General features: G+C 56.7%; 1 protein-coding gene across 1 annotated transcript; it reads left to right on the top strand.

Moving 5' to 3' along the window:
• Positions 1 to 1,584: 1,584 nt before the first annotated feature.
• On the top strand, positions 1,585 to 7,114 carry DLX4 (distal-less homeobox 4). The gene is made up of 3 exons (XM_033091097.1): positions 1,585 to 1,964; positions 5,359 to 5,552; positions 5,981 to 7,114. Exons 1-3 carry the CDS (start codon positions 1,709 to 1,711, stop codon positions 6,221 to 6,223), a joined length of 693 nt encoding a protein of 230 aa, XP_032946988.1. The 5' UTR covers positions 1,585 to 1,708; the 3' UTR covers positions 6,224 to 7,114.
• Positions 7,115 to 10,771: the final 3,657 nt, after the last annotated feature.

Below are 10,771 nucleotides of genomic sequence, written 5' to 3'. Positions count from 1 at the left end.
CTAATGAGAGCATATGGTGTGTGGTACCAACACGAATTGCCCGCTTGAGTTGCATACATAAGTGAGAAGTGTGTATGGGTGTGGTGAGGACTGGTGCGTTTGGGGCTGGAACTGTCTCTCCCCTAACACGAAAGCAGCTTAGATGTGTGTGGATAGGTATCTCTCACAGGGTGGATACACGTGCATAAGTGTTTATATATGCTTGCATTTTCTGTATGTTTGAGTGTGTATGTATACCGGCAATTCAACTTCTATAGTGTGGGTCGGTGTAAGAAATAAGTATAGTGCTTTTATTCAAGGATATTACAATTCATCTCTGAGTATGTAGATGTGTCTACATCACAGCCTATACTCTGTATTTGCAGATCCATAAATTAACCTCTGTTCATGAAGCGATGCTAAGGCGAACATCGGTGTAGACACCTGTGTATTGGTGTATGCGCGTGCATAGGTTGTATTTGAATGGAGTCTCTGTGTAGTTGTGTACATGTGGTCATAGATGCTTGTACCCGTGGACCCCTGCTCATCAAGGTCTTGGGTGTTAATGTTTAGAGGCAGGTACTGCACACAGACTGAAAACGCGGACATGAGCCGCATTTCCAGCGCCCTCGGAGGAGCCATCAAACTAGATTCACCTCCCACTCCCGTATTTTGTCCCAGTTCGTGTACCGCTTCAGTCTCATGCGGCGCCAGGAAAGTCCGGACGCCGCTTGGGTAAAAGCCCAGATGGTGGATCCCTCCTGCGGCCTCGGGGGCCTGCAGGAGCTGCGGGGCCCCTGCCGGAAGCGGAAGCTAAGAGTGGGTGGAGGTGGCGGTGAAGCGCAGTCGCCGCGGTCGCCGCAAGCCTGGCCGAGGGCGCCCCGCGGGGGTGTGCACGCTGCGCGCGTGAGGGGCAGGCGAGGCGCCAGGCGGTTCCTCCCCGGACCCGGCGTCTGTTTACCAACACACTGCCTGCGCTCCGCAGCGACGCATTCCGACGCGTTGAATAAGCTGCCGGCGCTGGCTGTCTGGTCTCGACTCCCCCGCAGGTCCCTGGCTGCGGGATCGGAACGGCCGTGCAGGTCCCCCACGGCGGGAAAGCGCGCCCGCAGATTCCCCGCGCCCCCACCACCACAGCGCCTCGCCACCGCGCTGCTTCCCTTGCCCCTTGGTCATCCCAGCCCTGTCGACCCCCTCGCGTTTCTGCCGTCATGACTAAGGAGTTCGCAGACTCCCCTATCGCCCTGCAACCCTGGCACCCCTCTCGGAGAGGACTCCAAGTTAGCTGGGCCTGGAGCGTGCGGACCGCTCCCCTCGCGTCTCCGGGTTCTGAATTTCCCTAAGGCTGGCTGTCCCCCGGAGGGGCGGGCCCCAGCTCCAGGCTTCCGTGAGGTCACCGCGTGCAGTAGCCAATCGCGGGCGTCTAAGTGGGCGGGGCCCCCGTCGGGTCCCGGGAACCGAACCCAAGAGCGAGAAGAGGGGGGGCCCCATGGATTTAGGGGGGAGGGGAAGCCATGGGGCACCCCCCCCGAACCCCTTTCCAAGGCGCGCGCTCTCCTCTGGAAAAGGCGCAGAGAGACTCTTTCCCCCTGATCTTAAGTGTGTGGGAGGCTAGCTGGGGGGCTCATCCGTCCCCAACGCCCGAGGCGCGGAAAAGAGAGAGTTGGCGGAGGGAGCGGACTACGTGCCCTGCCATGGCCTAGGCTCTACGGCCCCGGCCCCGGCCGCAATGTCCTCTTTGCCCTGCCTCCTCCCTGGCCGGGATGCCTCCAAAGCCGTCTTCCCGGACAACGCCCCCGTCCCATCCGTAGTGGCTGCCTACCCTCTAGGCCTGTCTCCCGCAACCGCAGCCGCCTCCGATTTGCCATATTCGGGGCCGTATGGCCATCTCCTGCCCTATCCCTACACCAGGCCGGCTACCCCCGGAGACGCCTACCTGCTCTGCCAACAACCCCCGGCGCCCTCTCAGCAGCAGCGGGAGGCAGGTAAGTCCGGCTGTGGCGGCTCTTCCCATCTCCGGGGTCCTTCGCTTGCGCGTCCCTAAACTTCACCCTCTCCTGGTTGGGCGCAGCTAACGGGATTCAGACCTTACTCAGCTTCCACGGGATCTGGGGGTGGGGGGAGGGCGAAGGGATGGGGCGGGATACAGGGGGGAGGGGCGGGGGCGAATTGATCGAGGTCTCCTTTCAAGACCGACCTGGTTTCGATTTGCAGTTACGTGAAGCGCGGCTGCGGGGCTCCCTACCCTCCTCCCTGGAGCGGCGGGGCTGTGTGTACCCACGTGTAACGGAAAACTGAAAGAATCCAGATGTGGGTGTGGGTGCCTAGATTCTTCCCCAGGATTCTCTCCACCGCGTACCCCCCTTCCCCATGTCCCCCCTCTCCGTGGCGATTGTCTTATCTCAGAAAGCAGTACTCAAGCCAAAGCCTGAATAGTGGAAATCAGGTCCCAGCTGGAGGGCAGTAGAAGTGGGGGCTTATTCGGGCCTCTCACCCCTCCCCCCGGACCTGGCCGAAAGCGCCTGCCCAAGACTGGAAGCTGGCCTGGCAGAATCTGGGACTAGGACCCCACCACCTATTGTTCTAAGAATGTAGCCACAGGTGGGTCAGTCAGTCTCTTATTGTAAACCTCAGCTTTCCAGCGAAGGAGTAGACCACCCCTGTCATCTTCCCCCTTTGACTTTAGGGACTGTTAGGGGACTCAGTTCCCTTTGCCCCAGGCAACTTTGAGCTCCTGAGAAAGTGCTCTCTGGAGGTCCTCCAAGAAGCCAAGGAGCTAGCCTGTCTTCCTGGTCCTGCGCCCTGCATGAGCAGCACCCATGCAACCCTAAACACACACCGGTCTGTACAGGCTCTGGCTTAGACCTCAAGTATCCTGCACTCCCTGCCCCCACCTAATTGCCCTACAATTGTCTTTGGCGCAGTTTCCTCCAAGGTTGCACATCCACCGGTGACTTCGCTGGAGTCAGCCCAGGACCAAGATACATCCCTCTCTTCCGCCACTGCTGAGCTAGGAGTGACCCTAGAGATTTGGGAGCTCACCCTCCTTGAAGTACAGATGGGCAAACTGAGGCCCAAAGAAAGGGTGTGCATAGGCCAAGAACACAGCCTGTTTTCCAGGCTCTGGGCCCTTGCAAATTGACTTTCACCTCGTTAGGCCAGAAAAGAGGATTTTAGAGAACTTCCTCAGAGCCCCCAAAAGTTAATGACCTTCTGTGCCAGAACTGGGTCTGCCTCTCCTAGGCTGCTGAATCTGTCATTGGAAGAGGAGCAGTTGGGGCTGGGGGTCTACAAGTGATCCAGTTTCTACAAACAATCCCTTGGACCCTTCCCTTCAGTATATGCTAATATGGTACATTTGTGTGTATGTGTGTAGTGGGGTGGAAGTAAGCTAAATTTAAGATTACTGTTGGAAATGGGGATGGTGTTTTCAGCCCTATCTGCCATACTCCCTGCCTTCCCTTTGCTTAGTCTACAGACAAGAGACTAGAGAGTTCCTTTATTTGACAGAATTTCCCCGGATGCAACGAAAACCACACTGGTCCTTAGACTAGATTGCAGCATTTTTCTACTGAAAGTAGTGGGTTTGGCTTAGTCTAGATTGAATGATTGGGGTGTGAGAGAGGGCTTGGGGTCCTCGTTTTCCTCCTCTGTGTCCATCCCTGCTTTAGGGGGAGGTTTGGTTCCAAGTGAGCTGCAGTGCCACCACCCCCTTGAGGAGGCAAGGCTGTGGGCCTCCAGGGAGTCCCTTCGGCTCCAAAATCAGGTCAAATCGCGACTAGGTCAGATCCAGTCGCGACTTGCTGCAGCTAGTGTGGAGAAAAGCAGCTGGCAGGGAAGGAAGTTGGAGGAGGGTCTGCTAGGAGAGTTAGGGTCCAGGGCTGTGAGAGTTCAGGAGCCGAGGCTGCCTTCCAGGCTCTCTCTGTATCGGAATTGCGTGGTCCACGAAGCCGGAGAGATACGGATGGTTGCTCCACTGCCAGCCTGGGGCTTCCAGCAGTAGGATGGGAGCAGTGGAGGCCGGACTGGCGCGGGCGGGAGCGGAAACCCAACGGTTTTTCTGGGAATTGGCTGAGGTGGGGGTCGAGGGGGTGGATCTGAGAAGCCCGCGGTGCCCTAGGCCACGGGTGAGGGATGCGGGGGAGGCAAGGCAACTGGTCACCTGGGCCGGCCAAGGGCGGGGCCCTGACGTGTGCGGTGAGCCTGACCACAGGACGCAGGAGAAGGTGGGTGGGGAACAAAGGTGGACCCCAGCCGTCTGGGCACAGGGGCCAAACGCCCTCTCGACTGAGACGGCCGGAAGATCTGCGTGGAATGCAGCGAACATTGCCCTAAACACGGGGACATTTCGGCTGCTTGGTCCACCCCAGCCCTACCATCTGCGTGGAATAATTTCAGTGTCCCCGTAGAGTGGCGCAGGTTGGGGCCACCGGATCGGAAGTGGAGGACCCCTCGTACCTCCCTCCTCCTCCCGCGTTCTAGGGCGGGGTCGTTCCACGGCCGAGATTCCATGGGAGGTTGAGCCCGGGGGCAGGAGGTGACCAGTTTTACCGCGGCGACACCGCAGCGCGATCCAGGAGGGCCTGTGCTGCGGGGCAATTCGCGCTCTGCGGACTCGGGTCACCTTCCCTGCCGGCCAAGAACCCCTCTGTGAGTGCCCCACCCCAACCCAGCTTCTAGGCTCCCTGAAAGCCGCCTCCTCTAGCCTTCCGGCCTCGGGGGAGGGTGAAAGATGGTCACTTTTCCTGCTAGGTGTGCCTTAGGAACAGGGCAGCCCTTTAGCAGGGGTGGCGAGGGCAAACCCAGGGGTCACTTTCTGCACTCTGACCCTGGGAGCGCGCTCATCCTGGCGTTCAAGGCCGGCTGTGTGGAGCCCCTCCGCCCCACTCCTCTTCCGGCAGCGGGGAGGCTGCCACGCAGCCGCTGTCTTGTGCCTCAGAGCATCGATTGTGAGTTCCCTCCGCCTGCAATGCCTTCCCCCGTCCTCTCCCGGCCCCGGTCCAGGCCTCGACCGAGCCTTTCGGCTCCGCCCCGCCCCACCCCACTCCAACCTGGCGCCACCGCGCCCGGCTGAACTCTGACCTCCCGCTGCCGGCGCCGCCCCTACCCTAGCTTCGGCCTAGGGCGCTTTCTTCCTAAGGTCACGGGGCCCATAAGAGGGGGAGCTCCCTGAGGGCAAGAACCGCATCTGGTCCCATCCGACGCGCAGTGGACGTGAGGTTTGAGAGGAGCGTGGAGTGGATGGTAGAGAAAGGGCCGGGCCAGGTGCCTGCGCCTTTTGCTAATCAGAGGCCAGCATGCAAACGAGATGCAAATAAGCCTATGAAACTGCGCGAGACCCTCTCAGCTTCCCACACTCTGCCCTGTGCTGCCCCCCAGACTCCGAGAAGCCGCAGCTGTCCCCGGAGCCCTCGCAGCGCCCGCAGGCCCCGACCAAGAAGCTGCGCAAACCGAGGACCATCTACTCGAGCTTGCAGCTGCAGCATCTAAACCAGCGTTTCCAGCACACGCAATACCTGGCGCTGCCCGAGAGGGCCCAGCTGGCAGCGCAGCTCGGCCTCACCCAGACCCAGGTGGGGCCAGTCCCAGCCTTCCTGCACGCTAACCATCCCCAAATGTGTTCTCTGGGAATTCACCCCCTAGGTGGGAATGACTGATGAGTCCCCTAACCTTGTTGTCATAGTTATCTAGGGTGTGCTCATAGCTGGCCTTCAGGGAGTTGGGGGAATGTGTTAAAAGGTTGTGTGTGTGTGTGTGTGTGTGTGTGTGTGTGTGAGGGGAGGAGGTAGATTTGGGTAGAGGAGGGTAAGCAGACTGGGATAACTAGTACTAGTTCAGAGGCAGGAATTCAGGGGCTTCCAGGGCTAAGGAGGACTGGAGCAAGGTTCCCAACCTCTGCTCTTCTCCCAGGACTACTCCCTACGCTCCCTTTCCTTTGGTCACCTCCTTCCACACATATACTCCTTCTGATCTTCCATTCTTTCCCCTTTTCTCCCCAAAGGTAAAGATCTGGTTTCAGAACAAACGTTCCAAATACAAGAAGCTCCTGAAGCAGAACTCTGGGGGGCAGGAAGGGGACTTCCCGGGTAGGCCCCCCTCCCTGTCTCCCTGCTCCCCACCCCTTCCATCCCTCTGGGATCTACCCAAGGCAGGGGCCCTGCCCACCGGGGGCTATGGCAACAGCTTTGGAGCCTGGTATCAGCATCACTCCCCAGATGTTCTGGCTCCACCTCAGATGATGTGAGCCTGCGGAAGGGCGGGTTGGGCCTCCAGCCCTCCTACAAAGCTCAGGACCAGCCCACCTGCACCCCTTCTGGGCCAGGAGGAAACCAGCTCCAGATGGGTTTTCTCTGGAGAACAAGGAGCTAGATGAGAAAAATAATGGGATGGAGTCCTGTCCCCCTTGCCCCATAACCCAAACAGCCTAATCAAGGACTTCGGTCTTAGCTACTGCCCCCGTCACATGGACTGGACACCATCCCTGTAGCTGGTCATAGGCTCTGGAGAGAGTTATTGGTTGCAGTTCAGTACTCCCAGGACCCTAGTCTTGACACCCGTTCCTTGAAAGGACTGCAGTCCCACCACACTCTAAGGTCAAAACCATCAAGAAACAGTGTTTTTTCTTTGTGTTCCTTGGGCCTTGCCCGACCCATTTGTCAGCAAGAGCAGAAGTGAAGTGGATATCCAGTCTTCAAGTTGACCACCATCAGGTCCCACCCACGAATTTTTCCTGGAGGTCAGCCCATCACCCCATAATTGATACCCCTAGTCACCCTCCTGTGATGGCGAGGAATGCTGAAAATGTGGAGTTTGCAAGCCTATGGGTAATTTATGCTCTCTTCCTTAAAAAGCCCTCTTTTCCCCAGGTCTATGGTATGAGTAGATAATGGATTCAATTATCCATATAATTCAACGGGTGTTTATTAAGAGCCCCCCCCATATCAAACAACCCCACATGCACATACTCTTGGGAACACAGCAGGGTAACACTTTGGGCAGAATGGGGACAAACTGACTCTCTGGATGAGTATAAGTAGAGACACCCCAAATAAGTGGGGTGGGCTCAACAATTCAGCTTCTCACGGCTGTCTCCGTCTAAACAAACTGCTCACATTTATAGCCAATCTGACTAGCATCCCCAAGCCCTTACCATCCCTCATACGATGAGCTTCCAGAGATTAAAGTTTGTACAAAAATCTGGGCCCTGGCTGCGAGGCGTGATTGTTTTCTGAGTCCTGAGCTGGTGGCTCATCTCTCTTCCCTCCCGTCTAACTCTTCCAGCCCTGAACTAAAGTCACTAGGTCCTTGTTTGGCCTCTACCATTAACCAGCTCTGGTTCTAGCTCCGGAATATTCTAATAACATCCATATTTTCATACGCCCCAGTATGAAACCGGAAAATGCTAAATCTGGGAATGACCAAAGTCTGAATGGTCCTCACCAGCAGTCTCTCCTGGCCCAGTTTTGGAGGGAACCAGGCAACACAAAGCCCTCTGGGCCCCACCTTCAGCCCAGGAAGAGCCCCTGCTCACCTTGGGAGAGTACATGCCCACAGAGCCAATCCAGTCCTCCCTGAGAGAAGTGTGCTCCTTGCGGGTGGAAAGACCCCAGCCACTTAGAGGAAAGAGGAAGAGGAGGCGGAGGAGAAGAAAACCCCAGAAGAAACTGGACTTTTCCTCCATCCAACAAACATTTGAGTCTCTGTTAGAACCTCTGGACACCAAAGTGACCAGGCAGACCCTGTGAGCTAATGGGAGCCAGACAAATGGCATGCCGCCGTGTGGTGCCAGGCTCAGGGAAGTACAGAGGGCAGTGCGAGCATAGTCGAGGGCCTCCAGCTGGGCCTGGACCCACTGGTAGATTCATGGCCACCCCACCCCACCATAGACACAGCACCCAGAGGCAGGGGGACTGATGACAAGGGCAGCCAATAATTCAGGGAATCCAGCCCAGTTTGACCCGAGGGTTTGGGGAAGGGGCCTCCAAGTCCAGGGGAAAAGCTCCCAAATCCAGCTTTCCTCTTACTTACTGCCTAAACCTGTTCCCAGGCACTCAGGACCTGCTCTGTCTGGAAAGCCCACTCAGGCACTTTGAGCCAACCCTGCTGGCCAGAGAGAGGCCCAAATTGGAGTCCTATGTAGGGCGGGGTGGGGGGTGGAGGTGGGGGGAGGGTGTGAAATTTGGTGGAAGCCCCCCCCACTTCAGGAGGGGGCCTTCTATTAGTTCCCCCTAGGCCCTGTTCTGGGTCAGTGGGCACCCCCACACCTCAAAACACCTGGAGGGTTTTCCTGGGGGTGGCAAATGGCACAGGTGGGCCAAAGCCAAGATCCAGGAGTGGTGAAGAATGAGGGTGCAAAGAGGAGAAATCTCCTCCTCCTCCTCTTCTTCCCTTCACCAATGTCTTCCCCCACCCCTTGCTCCCCTCTCTCCGCTGGCTCTCAGTGTCCCCTGCTCCAGATTCCTTCTCTGGGTCTTCTTGGAGGCCACAGGCCCTCAGGGCGGCTGTTCCTCCCACTGCAGATTACACACTCCTCTTTCCACAGACCGGTGATAAGATCTACCACCCCATCTCGGAAAGCCTCCAAAGGCGAGATTAATTGGACAGCCCAACACGAGTCGCATCATTAAAACAACAGCCCAGGTTGTAAAGTTAAGTAGCAGAAGGGGTGTAATTGTTCTCCCAGGCAGAGGCCAGCTGAGCCGACAGCAAATCCCCTTTCCTCCCCTCATCGATCAGCGCTTTCCCGGGGGGAATGGGAGTCCTTTTCCACTTGAGCTGGTCCAGTTGCCCTGAGCTTCTGGGTAATGATAGGACCGGAACCCCAGTGGGGAGGTGCCCCGTTCCCCTCCCTCAAGCCACCTGAACTGTAGAAGGGGAATCTGTGATTTCTTCCCATGAAGAAGCCCATCTGGAAAAGCTGGGTCAATAAGGGTGGGAGGACAAGATTGAGTGGTTAAGAATGGGGGCTTTGGTCTCCAAAGAGTCCCAGCCTCCTGTGTGACTTCTGGCATGTGACTGCACATCTCTCGGAGCCTTGTTTTTGTCCCCCTAAGATGGGAATACTAATAGGACCAGCTTCGCAGTGTGGTTGTGATGATGAAATGAGATAGTGCTTGTAACATGCTTGACAGGTGCGTAGAACATAGTAAGCACTTAATAAACGGCATTTATAGCTGCTGTAGATTATGGGGAGGAGGAGCCATGGCGAGGGCAGTTCATGCCCCCACTGCCATCCACTCACCTCTCTCTCTGGCCCATCCTGAGAGTAGGGAGGAGGAAGGGGCCAGACACTGGAGAACTACACACATCCCTGGTCACAACCACCTGAGAGCAGGACCCAGGCAAGCTCCGAAGTGCACTGGGCGTGGAAAATCAGCTGAAACCGGAAAATGCAAACAGGGAGTCCAGGGCACATTCTCTCCCCTACCAGGGTCTCAACCACAGGAAAGCTGACTTGGGGCTTCCCTTCCTTCTCTGCATCTGCTATTTTAAGATATGCCCCCCATTCTCTCCCCCAACAAAATGAGATTCAATTAATTCAATTAAAGCAATTTTGGGAGCAGCTCCTGAAGGCTTTCAATGTGAGATAATTACAAGTAATTTGCTGCTGTGAAGAGGAAAAGGGCACGCAGGGTCTGGGGGGAAAGGAGGCAGCCCCCTCCCCACCAAATGCATACAGATCTAGAGGGATTCCACACCGCAATCTTAACTGCCCTCCCATTGGCCAAATTACTTGCAGGTGGGAAGAGGGAGAATGTGGTGGTGGGAGGGGGCTGGGAAGACACTGAGTGACGGACTGCCCTTCCCCCCAAATTCACTGTGTCGGTGGGGGTGGGGAGCTGGTTGTTCCCCCGACAAAGTGTCTGCATAGCCCTAGCAGCTGATTACTCAGCTCCAAACCTCATTTGAGTTTGGATGCCTGAACTTGTCTCTGGGATTGTATCCAGAGTCAATGGAATGTTATCCGGGTAGCTGAGGCCTGTGTAGACGGGGCCTTGGAGATCAAGGACTAACCCCAGAAGTTATAAGGGATGTGGGTAGAGAGGGGGAAAGGCCAGAGAAGGCATACACTGACTTCCTGCTGCCAAGGAGGTGATGATACCCCACTCTTCTCTCCTCCCCCCCACCCCATCTCTTGCTTTCTAGTTCTGCCTGGCGTATAACCTCAACACTTGCCATTGTAGTGATGGCAAATCTCCTCTCGGCTTTCTGTCCTGGGGGGGGGGCCACTGAAGCCTGGTCTTCAGAAAAGTATCCAGCAGGTGTTGCCCATCCCCAGGGCACCTGGGTTAACCCTTTCCTTGCCGGGGCTCATTGGACCTGGGAGGAGGTAGAGGGAGGGGGTTGGTGCTGAGAGGAAACTAGAGGTAGAGGCTGGGAGACAGGAGCTGAGACCGGGGCATGGGGATGGGCTTCAGGCCTCTGCAAAGACCCCCTAAACCCTGCCCACAAAGTAGCTGGTTTTGGAGGGACTAGGGCCTCCCTTAACCTGGGAACCGGGTTCCTGGAGGTAATGTTTTAACAATTAGGGTGGAAAAGAAAAATTCACTGACCCCAAAGTATTTCTCTTGCCATCTTCTCGTCTGTCCTTCCTTCTTTCATTCTAAGCGGGGGTAAAGAAGAGAGGCTCCTTCAGCTCTAGTCTCTCCCCACTCCACCCCTCCCCGGCCCCTGGCCCTTCTCTGAGAAGCATGTATGGCTGTTGGACCTGGGGGAACTGGGGAGAAATTCTCTCAGTGAGTCCCTAGGCAACTACTGTCTCTTCCCTTCCAAGATGAAAAAACAGAGGGGA

Source organism: Rhinolophus ferrumequinum, chromosome 21 (genome assembly GCF_004115265.2).
Source record: "Rhinolophus ferrumequinum isolate MPI-CBG mRhiFer1 chromosome 21, mRhiFer1_v1.p, whole genome shotgun sequence".
In the NCBI taxonomy this organism is placed as follows: domain Eukaryota; kingdom Metazoa; phylum Chordata; class Mammalia; order Chiroptera; family Rhinolophidae; genus Rhinolophus; species Rhinolophus ferrumequinum.
The sequence above is the reverse complement of the archived record's forward strand: the minus strand, read 5'-3'. Positions and strand labels throughout refer to the sequence as shown.